The sequence below is a fragment of the Teleopsis dalmanni genome, chromosome X (genome assembly GCF_002237135.1).
Source record: "Teleopsis dalmanni isolate 2A chromosome X, ASM223713v2, whole genome shotgun sequence".
Lineage (NCBI taxonomy): Eukaryota > Metazoa > Arthropoda > Insecta > Diptera > Diopsidae > Teleopsis > Teleopsis dalmanni.
In genome coordinates this window covers 43,336,128-43,349,377 of record NC_051848.1, presented here as the reverse complement: position 1 = coordinate 43,349,377, position 13,250 = coordinate 43,336,128, and the positions used below count along the sequence as shown (strand labels likewise).

Genomic DNA, 13,250 nt, shown 5'->3' with positions numbered 1-13,250 from the left:
CTGGATATACACCTTTATTGCTACGCTAATTGTCACATATGAATCATTCATCTACGAAAGCTACGAAAGCTGCAGAGACTAGCCAGCATAATGACAAGTGGAACGATGAAAACCACCCCGAACAGCAGCCCTTGAATTGCATTGGGGCTCCCCCCACTTCACTTCCCCCACTTCGCAATGACCCTAATAGCCAAGCTATAGTTGAATAGTAATCAATTAACAATATCACTCGATAACACTCGATAACCTAACATTCCTTTTAGGTAAGAAAATGCAAAGCGAGGAAGGACTAAACATCACCATATATGATATTTGCTCACCTAAATTTAACTTCAACCAAAGTTCCTAGTACTAATACCAAACAGAAATGACTGGGAACCGAACATACCTCCACTTTTGGTAGTACTAATAAAAAAGCATCTTAAGCTATACTTATTCTATAAGCTATATTCTTACATATATAAATTCTCAAGAAAATTTAGGAAATTTTAAATGTGAACATGGTATTACTCTCGGTCTACGCTGGTTTTAATTTTGACAGTTTGTTAAATACCTCATTTTTCTGGTTTATCAAAGTTATAATTTTCTTGCTTCTTCGTCTCGCAAAAAACGACAGTAAAATTCGACAATATGCAGAAGTCTTTAAACATCTAGATCTAGAGTAAATATGCAGAAATGATTTTTATAAACTATAGTGTTCAAATTTTAAAAATAACAATTTTACAACGATTAAGGTAATTTGTGTAGCTGTGGTTTACGCGTTAGTTCAAATTAATAACACAGTAATTGTTAATATGTATATAAATAAGTATATGGTATATAAATAAGTATATAATATAAATAATTTTAAATAAAGTTGTTAAATTCTAAATGTGAATAAAGTGAATTGAGTGCATATTTGATTAGTGTGTTAATATGCGAGTCCACGGTTCGAAATTGATAGAGTTCAATTTCTGACACTAATAGTAATAATTAATAATTATATATTAACAATTAAATTAATATATTTTTTAAAGGCCACTGATGATGCATTATTGGCGATATCCGAAACAGCTCTATGAGCAGCCATAGTATTCACTTAAATAAACATTTGAAAAAATTTTTTAATTTTAAAAATTTTTCCCTCTCTTACAGATTTTTTGTGATGAGATAAAAATAATTTTTAATTATAGTTTTTAATTATAATTTTTAATTTAAAAGCAGATATTTATCCTTATGTGAATTCTACTTTTATTTATATATATTATGTTTGTGTACCAACGTTCGAAAAGAAGATATTACTTTTTCTAATATCTGTAATATTTTATATATAAACATCTTATACAAACATACTTCAACATCTTAGTTTTTATATGTAAGGACTTTTGAAAAAAAAAATATAGTTCATCGCCCTTTTATATATATAGATCACTTTGTACGTTCACACTAATCTTACTGAAGTATTAAAAATGAAGGTTTAGTTACATATTATGTTATATAAATTTGTTTAAATATATATGTACATTTGAATATTCAAGACTGAAAAAAAATTTTGACGCGAACAAGTATGACATACATATATGATTAATCAAAATTTATATCTATGTATTATTGTAAATTGTGTTAATATAATAAACACTATTAATGATATATTTATAATCCTCAACTAGATTAAAGCTAGTTCACAATATACAATTAAAAATTGATTACTAATTGTATTTATAATTCTCATTATGTTGTAACACTTTGGTTTATAAATACATCAGCTAGGTTGAGTATACAATTGTAAAAATATTTTAATACAAATTTGTGCTCAATTGACCTTGTTTTTCGTCTTCTTCACTTTTTTCTAACGAGGAAGAAATTTAAATTTCTTATAAGAGACTTTAATTTTATAGAATTTGCGTTTAAAAATAAATTTTAAAATTGGATTGAAGGAATTTCAATGCCCTTATGAAATAATTAAATAAATAGTTAAATAATCAGTTTAAAATTCACATTTAGGATCTCGTTGAAGAATAGCTGGGCATCTACATTGGCTAGGCCTTGGAAATTTTCATGTTCGAACGAAATTGGGTATCTCTTTTAAGTCTTGTCTGCAAACCTAGACTTGTATGTGCTATTGAAAAAGTGAGAGTATGTGCACAAATTTAAAAAAGTTAAGCCAGTGTAAACAGAGAGTAATACTATGTTTACCCTTAAATTTATGAATTTTGTATACATTTTGTATAAAAATTAACACATATTCCTGTATGTTTGTGGGTGTTTGGGCAGCACTAATAATACTAAACATAGCGAAAGCGCCTGAAGAGAAATGCTAAGTCAGATCGAAAACAGAAAGGGTTTGTTATGGTCAGTAAAATAAATAAGTGTTATTTATGTCAAACAACTTTTATAACTCAACAATTTCTTTACTAAAGAAAGAAAAGGACGTTTTAGAGCTATATAAACCTTAACTTAGAAGTAAAATGAATTTTTCAGACATCAGTTCAAATTAAATAATATTTGAATTATTATAAATTATATTTAATATACTTTTATTATTAATTATATTTAAAATACTGTAATACTTAAAACATCGTTTATTAATTTAAAACCTAGAACTATTATTTTAGCGGTTCAAATTGGACATTTTCATATATATATTTAATTTTAAAATTAAAAACTAGAATACTTTACACATATTATTGAGAATATAAAAAGGCTTCCAATTTCACAATCGTTTTCGTAGTAAGATTCTTAAACCTACAGAATTATTGATTAATTTCTTAATTATTTATATTATAATAATTTATTTTATTTAAAAACAAAATATTAAATATTTTAATTATTTAATAAAGACAATTTGACAATCTGATTAGAGAAGAATTTATTTGGACTAACCTTATAACTTCTCTTAGGAATTTTGATGGTTCTTAAATATGTTTATTTGAATTCAAGGATTCGTATTAGAGGCAATCTAAAATATTTCAAATAATTTTCTTCTTTATATAAAAATCTTCAATTTTCTTCTTTTCATATAAAAACCAAAATACATTCACAATCTCATAACTCGAAATGCCATTCTGCAAAGAAAAGGTTGCTATTATGTATACTTCGAGTTAAAGAATTGTGTGTAAGGGCCTCTAAACCCTGTTGCACTCCATTTAGTTTAAATTACACAAAATTTGAGTTACACATGTTCGAGTAATGGAAGTTTGACTGTGTATTTCTTATGTTTAAATCAAATTCGTAATTGGAAATTTAGTTACGATTTTAAAACTTTCCTTTTGACCACAAATCAAAAAACTGATATCTATCGATATCTTAAAAACCTGCTCCACGGATTTTTTAATTATCATTTTCTGAGTTAGTAGTTAATACTAATACTTCAGTAAATATAGAATTTTTTTTTATTTATTTATATTTTATTTATATTTATATTGAACTCTTAATACAATTCACTAGTAATACCACGTGCATTCTGTGAGTGATGCATATTATTGCTAGAAATGAGACTCTGATCTGGTATCGCAATGGACCTTAATGGTCTAACCTTATCTTAACTTAACCTTATTTTACCGTTGAAGTTCAGTTTTAGGCCAAAATCTATTTTTATTTATTTATTATTTTTATTTATTTATTATTTTTATTTATTTATTATTTTTATTTATTTATAATTTTTATTTATTTATAATTTTTATTTATTTATTATTTTTATTTATTTATAATTTTTATTTATTTATTTGATCTGATATTATATATATTTATATGAACGAGGCTTATATTATTTTTTATTATAAAACTTTGTTTGAACATTATAAGGACATATTCTATGTATTAACATTTTCCACACAAAATTAAAGTTTTTTATAAAACGAAATATTGGCATAAAAAGGTTTATGACATAAACACATTCATTTATTTATCTATCTTGAGAGTTTAGACCACCTCCGATACAAAAGTTAGCTTTCCTAAGGAATCACCCTAAGGAAGATATATATTTCAAGTTTTTTATTTGTAAAAAATAAAACCTACGCTTATTACTATGTTAGCTATATATATAGTTTTTATATAATAATTTTTATATTAATATATATTTTTGACTTATTCGTTTACAGCTTGCAATATAAATTAAGTATCTTCTACTACATCCTTTTAAATTTTTTTCGAATTTAGGCCATTCCCTTCTATGCAAGTCAAATTTTATTATTTTGTTTATTTCGTATATTTTTATCTTGAGGTATGTCAAGATATTGTTATGTTCTATTTTTACAGAGAACTATAAATTATGATGATTAGACTTCATCATATGTATAGAATAATTTGGGTTCCTATTTTCTTAATTATTATTGTCTTTTAACTCTGTTATTAGAGTTTCTTCCAAAAATGCATCTAGTACAATATCTGCAATCTGTGTGGAGATATCAGAGCTTCTCTTTAAAAGTTTTAATATATTTTATTATACATACATCATGTAGCTTCAAAGATTAAGAAATTATCTATTTATTTGCTTTCTTATGCCATTAGATCAAAACTGAGATACTAGTTATATACTAGATATTCATATTGCATATGCTTGCTGCTAGCAACTTTAGTCGTCTGTCCAATTTATAGGCTGGTCTATTAATCTTAATTAAATAAGATTTATGTACTTATTTAATTTAATATAAATAATTTAATAATTTATCTCTCTATCTCTGTCTTATCCATGTTTCAAGTGTTGGATATATTAAATCTTAAATGATTTTTTTCGTTAGAATTATTGATTTGATTAGCCTTGGCTATTTCATCTCATTCTGGATTAATGGAAATCTAGATTGTTTGGATTAAAAAAAAATGCCAATAAAACTTTATGAATCCATTTTGAAGGAAAGCTTAATTAACAATTTTTTTTTTTATTTTTTCATTGCGTGCGATTTAAACCAAAATTATGTAAAAATTCTAAAATTGGAGTGTTTTTTTAATAACTTATCTCTTATTTGGCTGATGAAGTACCAAATTTGGACGCAAATTACATTCAAATTATATTCTTGGTCATGTACGTATTAGTATAGGAATTGTCATTTGAATTGCTTTTTGCAAAATAAATATTTGATTATAATTTGTACTCCATATACGACACAATTAAATCTAAAAATGGTGTGGACTTAATTTATGAGGTCAAAATGAACACATAAAGGCTTTCAGTACGAATTGTAAAAGTGCGATTAAAATGTGTTTTTCTAGTTTTATGAAAAATTTCAAATTATGCTCATTCCATATAAATACCTATATAAATATATCTATATAAATATATATATATAAATTTATATATATAAGTTATATAAATAAGCGGAATTTATATAATATTTACAAAACAATTTTTTCGCAAGAAATATTGTAATAGCCATTCAATAATATTTTATACATTAATATAGAAGGGATTTCACTACAAATATTAATTTCAAGATTAACATTTTGAAGTACCATTCTCATCGAGAAATTGGAATAACGAATAGGATTATGTATATCCTTGTTCATACTTTCATAATAGCTTTGCCTTTAGAACTCACTCAAGAAAGGATTGAGAGTCTTTGACGGGTCAAAGATAGATAAATGTACACGAGCCGAAATCTATACCGTAAAGCAAGGCATTTGTAAATTCTACTACCTTGGCGACTCTACTTCAATATTTTAGGCACAATTTTTTGCCATGCTATTTTCCCGCTTGTTTTTTTTACTGTAAGCATGGTCTTTCATAAAAGGAAGGTCTATATTCTCACTGATAGTCAAGCAGCTATTAAAGCTATTTTAACAGTCATGGAGTCAAACTCGGCCTGCCCTGTCGAACCTCTTGTAATCCATACCTACCGGCATTTAAAAAAGAGATACCAGAGCACCTTTTATGTTTTTGTCCAGGTTTGTTCAAAACCAGGCTGAAGCATTTTGGTGCCCAATGCTTTAATACACTCGCTGATATTTTCAACATTAATATTGATCAGATACTTGCAATTATTAATGCGTCCGGCTGGTTTTAGAATGCCCATAATTCTACGTACAATTACGAGAAATGTGGAAAGTGCTAATCAATTCACTAATAATTCTTAGTTAATTGAAGAAGATTGGATCCTCATTCAACTTTACCTACCTGCCTAGGTAAATAAGATGTTTTCTATAACAGTATTGTGTTCGTCATACAGTTTTTAATAGAGTAACCTCGAACCCTGATTGAATGCACATTTCAACTATATTTTAACTATAAAATAAAACTAATGATATGAAATGATAAACAATAAGACAACAACACTGTATTTGATCGTATAGGTGAAGCAGTTAAAAAATACCTGGTACAGGCCTTTGATATTGTTAGAGCCCTCGAATGTTAAAATATCTCAACTTGAATATATCTCTATATCTAGTACCAAAGAAAGTTTTAAACGAAATTGACATTCCTATAACAGGATACTTATAACTGAAAAAAAAACTTCTGATACCATTAAAAAGTTTCTTCACCACAGATACTAAGATCACTTCATTTATATTTTTTTTTTTCACTCGATAGACTTAGCTAACTTTTCGAAATTTTGGTTTACAAAATGAGTATAATTATAATTTACTAAGTGCGGCAATTCGGTAAATAGTTTTGTAGAGCTTAGTATTCTGAGGAACTCTTTTTCCTACGGTATATATATTAACGTAGTCTGGTCTTTGAGATATTTGATTTAAAGTATAAACTTTTATAATGATTATACTAAGCTATTTCATTTCATTAGATGGCCATTAGAGACGTGAGTCATCCTTGGCCGCGTCTAGTAGTCTCCGCCAGCCAGCCTGATTTATTGCTTACTGTCGCCAATTGGTAGTACCGAGCGCTCCTCAAATCGTTGGTCACCTGGTCCTTCCACCGAAGATGCGAATGTCCTCTATCATATTTTCTACCTGTGGCAAGCTCCGTTCTAACCGGAACACTTTCTTCTATTCGCACGACAAGGGACCATACCTCTTTCGAAAAATTTTGCTCTCGAATCCTCCTAATATCAGGCATGTTAAAAGATTTGTAGAGCGTGACTTTTGTTTGTCAGGAGAGGGCTTAATTTCTCAATTGCCTGCTTAACCCGAAATAACATCTCTTGGCAAGAGTGATCCTTCGTTGAATCTCTAGGCTGACGTAATTTTTAATGTTTAAGCTGGTTTCAAAATAAACAAAGTCGGACTTTCACAATTTCGGACTTATAATTGTCGACAGTGACGTGGTTCCCAAGACGCTCAGGAGATTTGCTTGTTGACAAGAAGTACAAAGTACAAAACAAAGCTATGTTAATATAAATTAGTCATTAAATTATGAGGATTAGGAAATCGGTAATATGTTTACTAGTGACGGAGATGAAGGAATTCTCTCTTTCATATTTGTCTTAGGCAGAAAACATATTTTATGAACAGTTTCATATAAAGAACTGTTCAGTTTAAGGACTATCCAGCTGATACTATTTCAGATAATGAGAAATGAGGTACCATCAAGAATCTGGAATTGGTTCATGGTATTTATATTGAAATTTTTAATAAATGTATATGTAAATGATGCAAAAGTAGATAGAAACTTTTCATTTTTGAATATTCTCTCGAAGTTTATTAAGTGCGTGCAGTACAAGTTTTCAAATATAGAGCATTCGCTCTATATTTTTGGCAGGTATATTATATGGAATTTAAATTTTAATTTTATTTGAATATATATATATAAAATATGTGATATATAAAAATATACTAATTCACAACATTTTGTTTATTTTTGCAGTAGTGATAGTGCATCTGTGGCATCAGATTTGACCCGCATGTACGTCAGTGATGAAGATGAGAAGCCAGAATTTCAAGTTACGCACTTCCATTGAGGACATTTTTACTATTTATGAATACAAAAGTTAATTATTAATATTAAATGTAACAAATATCTGAAATCGTGGTACAAGGAACCGTTTGCCTTCAGTAAAATTTATTATAGTAAAAATAGTCAAATTGTATGTGAGATAGGCGATGCCATCTTGTAATTGCTGTTAAAAATATTTTTCCAATTCGTTACAGAGTAAATATTTTTACTTATTAATTTTTTTTTTGTTTTATTGGCTTAAAAATATGGAAATTATTATTTATGTGTGTATTTTTTATGATAATGATTATTTTTCAAATAATTGAAATTGTTCCAAAAAATTGGTATAATTTGGTATAATTAAAAAATAAAATATTTCAAAAAATTAAATTTATCAATGTAAGATATATATTTTTTTATTAGAAGATTGTAAATCTAAAATTATTAATTAAACAATTGTGAAATGGGAAATACTATGTATAGTAGAATGAATTTAAAATGATGGCTATTACTGATGTAAACACATACATTAATACGTTATATGTTAGATTTATTTATATATCGTTTTAACGATTTTAAGTCATTACTGCTTTTGCATTAAAAATTTTATAAAAAAATTATTCAACATAACACAATGAGGGATATAAATTTATACAATAATAATATTATATTATAAAAAAATTTCAAAGTGTTTTATTTTTCAATAATTATTTTCACATATAATATTATTTTACTAATATTATTTTAATTATATTATTTTACTAATATTATTTTACTAATACTATTTTACTAATATTTTAAATTAATTATATTTAAATAAGTTTTGCCAACACCAATGTAAAAATTTTCTTACTATAATTTTAATTTAATTATAAATAGTAAATATTAATTTCCCAATTTGAAATATTTGTTTTGCTTAAAACTTAAAGAAACTTCAAAATATTATGTAGTTATGGCAAAAAACTTAGTCTGAGGTCAGATCCGTACCCATATATTATTGTATATGTACATATTGTTATAAAGAAAAATGATACTTTTTTTGGAGACTTTTAATGAATAATTTGTTATAATGAAACAGAAAATATTAGTCAATTATAAGTCAAATCTTAAATTTTCCATGGATTCCTTACTATCTTTACAGTTTTAAGTAAAAGAAAATATGAGTGCTGTTTTAAGTTAAGAAGAATACTATATAAATGAAGATATTATTAGAAATCGGACATATAATTCTAGTATACTTATATAGTGCATCGTTGATCTTATGAGTATTTAAAGTCTTATTAGATATAATATGATTAAAATTAATGGTAACAGTTCTAAAAACAGGACATCAGCAATATGTTCCAGTTGCCACTTATATGAATAAAAACTTGCATTACTTATAGGTATATTTTCATCAGTTCAAGATATTTTCAAAGTAGGTACTTGAGACCCCTCTTTTTCATGAAATGAAGTTATTGTGATTTTAAATAAAACAACTTATAATTGATATACATTACAAGTAAATATAATTTATTAAGACATCTATAGATAACGAAACTATAATAACTTTATAACTTCTTGATTTTCATTCAATGATTAATTTAAATACGATACCTTTGAATTATTGGTATTAATTTTATTAAATAATTATCCTTATTTACCTTAAAAATATTATTCCTAATTTTAATTTAAATAAATTTATTATATGTAGTGTGTTTCGGAAAAAATGGTTTGACTGGTGTCCCGTTTTATTATTAACCGAGATTCAGTATGTTAAAGCTGGCTATTCCAGAAATAAACTTGTAGTCATTAAACATTAATTATTCCAAAAACTGTGTTTATTTATTTATTTTCAGTTAATTAAAAATCTTGATTTAAAAGCTATAACGGTTTGAAATTAAATTTTTTTTTTTAATTTTTCATACATTTTTACGAAAATACTATTCTCAAATTTTTTATAATATTTTACTCGTCATTTTATGTATATTAATGTTATTATTATTGTTAAAAAGAAGGGATAGTGCACTGTGACCTAAAGGATCTATTGTAGCACTTAGTCGGATAAGAGTGTTTCTCGAAGTCGGATTTCTTTAATGAAAAACAATATAGAGCCTATCTTTCTTAGTCTTGGATGTGTATGAAACACCCTCCTAGGTGTTTCTTCCGGTTGTGCATCAGTGCCGGGAACTCCTCAAGCACATGGTATGCAGTTTCTCTCTTTTCTCTACAGTATCTACAGTCTGAGAATTAACATGCTAATATCGTACAAATATTTCGTACTCATGATTTTTTCTGCTATCACGCACTATTTTGCTGTGATAGTTTCTTAAAGCGGACTAACTGTTTCTTTTATCAACAAAAAATCTACAAATTTTACAATGCATATAAAAATAGAATATATGTACATTAGAAAATGTATGGCTAAACTTGAAGGATGAAGGTGGTTCTGAGTATACAATTATTTATTATTAAACCCCAACATATAAGTTTAATATATATGATATATTATTTCTTTTTGTATTCAGAATAGGTCCATTATTGTTAGACGAAATTGTATGAATTATATCTAAAAATAACAAGAATATTGCATACATTACAATACCAATAAAAATTGCTGCACTTCAGAGATTTGCTTCCTGAGACTATAGCTCATAAGCCTAGTACTTAAAATTACAACTTTTAGGGCCACATACTTGTAACATAAGTAATAAGAGGAAAATATATTTACTATTTTTATAAAAATCTCTACAATTTTATTAATTACTATGTATTATTATTATGAAAATAGAATAGTACACTATCATAGTCGGATTAGAGTGCCGGGCACTTCCTTTGCAGATGGTATGCGGTTTTTCTCTCTTCTGTAAAGTATCTGCAGTCTGAGTAGGATGGGATAATAAAAATGTATACACACATAGAATATAATAATGTACAAATAAATATATACATATTTATAAACATATTTTAAAATATATATTTATTTATTTAATTCTTGAACTCCTAGGAATAGCATAGGCCGCTAATATATGTTAAGTATGTAAAAAATTAAGAAAATTTACTTATATATACCAATATGTTAGCAGCTAATAATCACCGGAAACAGTTTCATATAGAGAACTATTTAGATTAGGGACTATTCAACTGATACTATTTTAGATAAAGAGAAATGAGGTACCGTCAACAGTTTGGATTTTCTTCATGGATTTTATATTGAAAATTTTAATACATATATAGGTAAATAAAAAATATTTAAGCAAAAATATTAATTGCAAAAATTACGATCAGCAAATACAGTGGACTTAAATTTACCCACTGAAAAATAAAAATCTTTGTTGAATTTCTACCTGCTATTGTAGTGTTAGTGTTGCAATCGGTTTATATCTTTGGTTAGAAAATAAAATTAAAATTAAAATTAAATGGTTATTTGAATTGATAATTTAATACTTTTAAAAATAATTGAATTTACCAGCTCGATGACACGCCTTTTGAGTTTTTCTATTTGGCCGCACAAAACATAAAGTTTAAAAATTAAAAATAAAATATTTCATTGGCATAGCTTTTAATAGCTGTCAATCACACATAATAGAACACATTTTTCTCTGTTAAAAAAATGATTTTTAAAAATATAAAACCGAATAACTACAAACCTCTAACTATGAGATACAGTTGCATCAAGCAATCGAAAATATTTAAATCCGTAAATAAATGCATTTCAGTCAACATCGATAAATGTGCAGGGGCCCAACAAGAACCACACCTCAGATCAATAGGAAACGAAATCGAAGCAATACAATTTACTGCATCTTTTACATGCCAAACAAATTGCCAGTACCGAAGATGCACCCACTGCCAAATTTGGCGAAGTCGTGGAGAACGCGAAATTGAGTTGCAAATTAATCTGAACTTTGTTGATTTTTATTTTTATTACCATTCTGAGATTGCGTGAAGTCAAAAAAACAAAACAAAAAAACAATGAATTTATAGTTTTGTTCAAGAAACTATTTTAAACCCAGTGAGCAGTGCATTTTCTTAAGAAATCTGCATTCTCAGAACATTATATTAATAATTTGTTTACATTCAAAAGCGAGACTTTTCTGCTCTAAAATAATTAACTTTAAAATACCAAACAAAAAGGCGTACTTAATGATTTGTTTGAAAAAAAAAACAATATATTTTGCAAAAATCACAATATAAATATCTAAATATATTCTGTTGATTGTTATCGGAACTAATATTATTGTTAAGTACGTAGCTGGTTCTACAACTGAACAAGGTTCTAGCTTGGAAATCTACAGAGTACTAAGTATCCTCCAGTCTAGGAAGAATACCTTCATTATTTCAAACTAAAATCGATTCTATAAATATGTGTAGTAGATATAGATAGATATCTAAATAGATACTATCAAAAAACTCAAGACCCAAAAAAATAATCCTCATGCCAGATAGTCAGGCTGCCATTACAGCATTAGGTTAATAGACTCAACCTCAACAAACTCTCAACTCGATACCTGAACACAGTTCTTTTGGTATCACTGAAGTGTTGAAGAAATTGACAACGGAAGTTGATTCATGGCAACCGACCTCTACAAAATCTCCACTGTTTTGGAAGTGAACCTTACACAACCTTGCTACTAGGAAATAAGTAATTTTACACTCTATACCTGTACACAGTTGTCTTGATGACCCTGAAGTGGTAAACGAATTGTCTACAGATGCCGATTTATGGTCACCATATGGACTGGAGTCAATTCTGGGTGTCATGTGGTAGCTAATATTACTTAAAATGCTTAGGTATTCTGAATTTTATAAGTAAAGCTAATTATAAATAGTCTTACGGGGAAGGAACATACTACGTTAAATTTTTTCTCTGAAAATACTTTGAAAAAAAAAACAAATATTTATTTAATTTAAATAGATCAAATCTATAAACATTGATTTCTATAATAACTGGTCACTGCTTTTTAAACAAACAGAAGATACAGAAATACTTCTTTAAACTCTTGAAGAAAGTCTTTTTGAATACAGAAAAAAAAAATTGTTCTACAAAAATTAATCCACGAATAAGAGTGATCAAACAACGACAAATAAAAGATTAAGACTTTTATGGACATAGATAAAGCGAAAAAAAATCTTAAGTGAATAAGTGCAGGACACAATAGACCAATAATGGACACAGTATCACAGACAGTATATGTTTAATCTATTTAACTATAATAATAATGTGGAAACATCGGAATAATTAAATTCATAATTTACTAATAAACAAATATAGTATGTGTTTTGATTTTTAAAACACAGTGAAAGTCCCTTTATACAAAAAATCATCAAGCGTGATATTTTTTAATTACATTTTTCAAAGTTCAGCTTTGGCTTTGAATTTTCTGAGAACTCTATGGATATGACTACATATATAAGTATGCAAATTTATGCATTTATATAAGCGCTATTTATTATAAGTCTCTCTAAT

The 13,250-nt window shown here is 26.9% G+C and overlaps 1 protein-coding gene across 1 annotated transcript in view; it reads left to right on the top strand.

Moving 5' to 3' along the window:
- The window catches only part of LOC119687167 (protein timeless), a 52,538-nt gene extending 44,489 nt beyond the window's left edge, over positions 1 to 8,049 (top strand). The window contains exon 17 of the mRNA XM_038101383.1: positions 7,733 to 8,049. Coding sequence (XP_037957311.1) covers positions 7,733 to 7,826 — 94 coding nt within the window. The 3' untranslated portion in view covers positions 7,827 to 8,049. The remainder of the gene's footprint in view (positions 1 to 7,732) is intronic.
- The last annotated feature ends 5,201 nt before the right edge of the window (positions 8,050 to 13,250 follow it).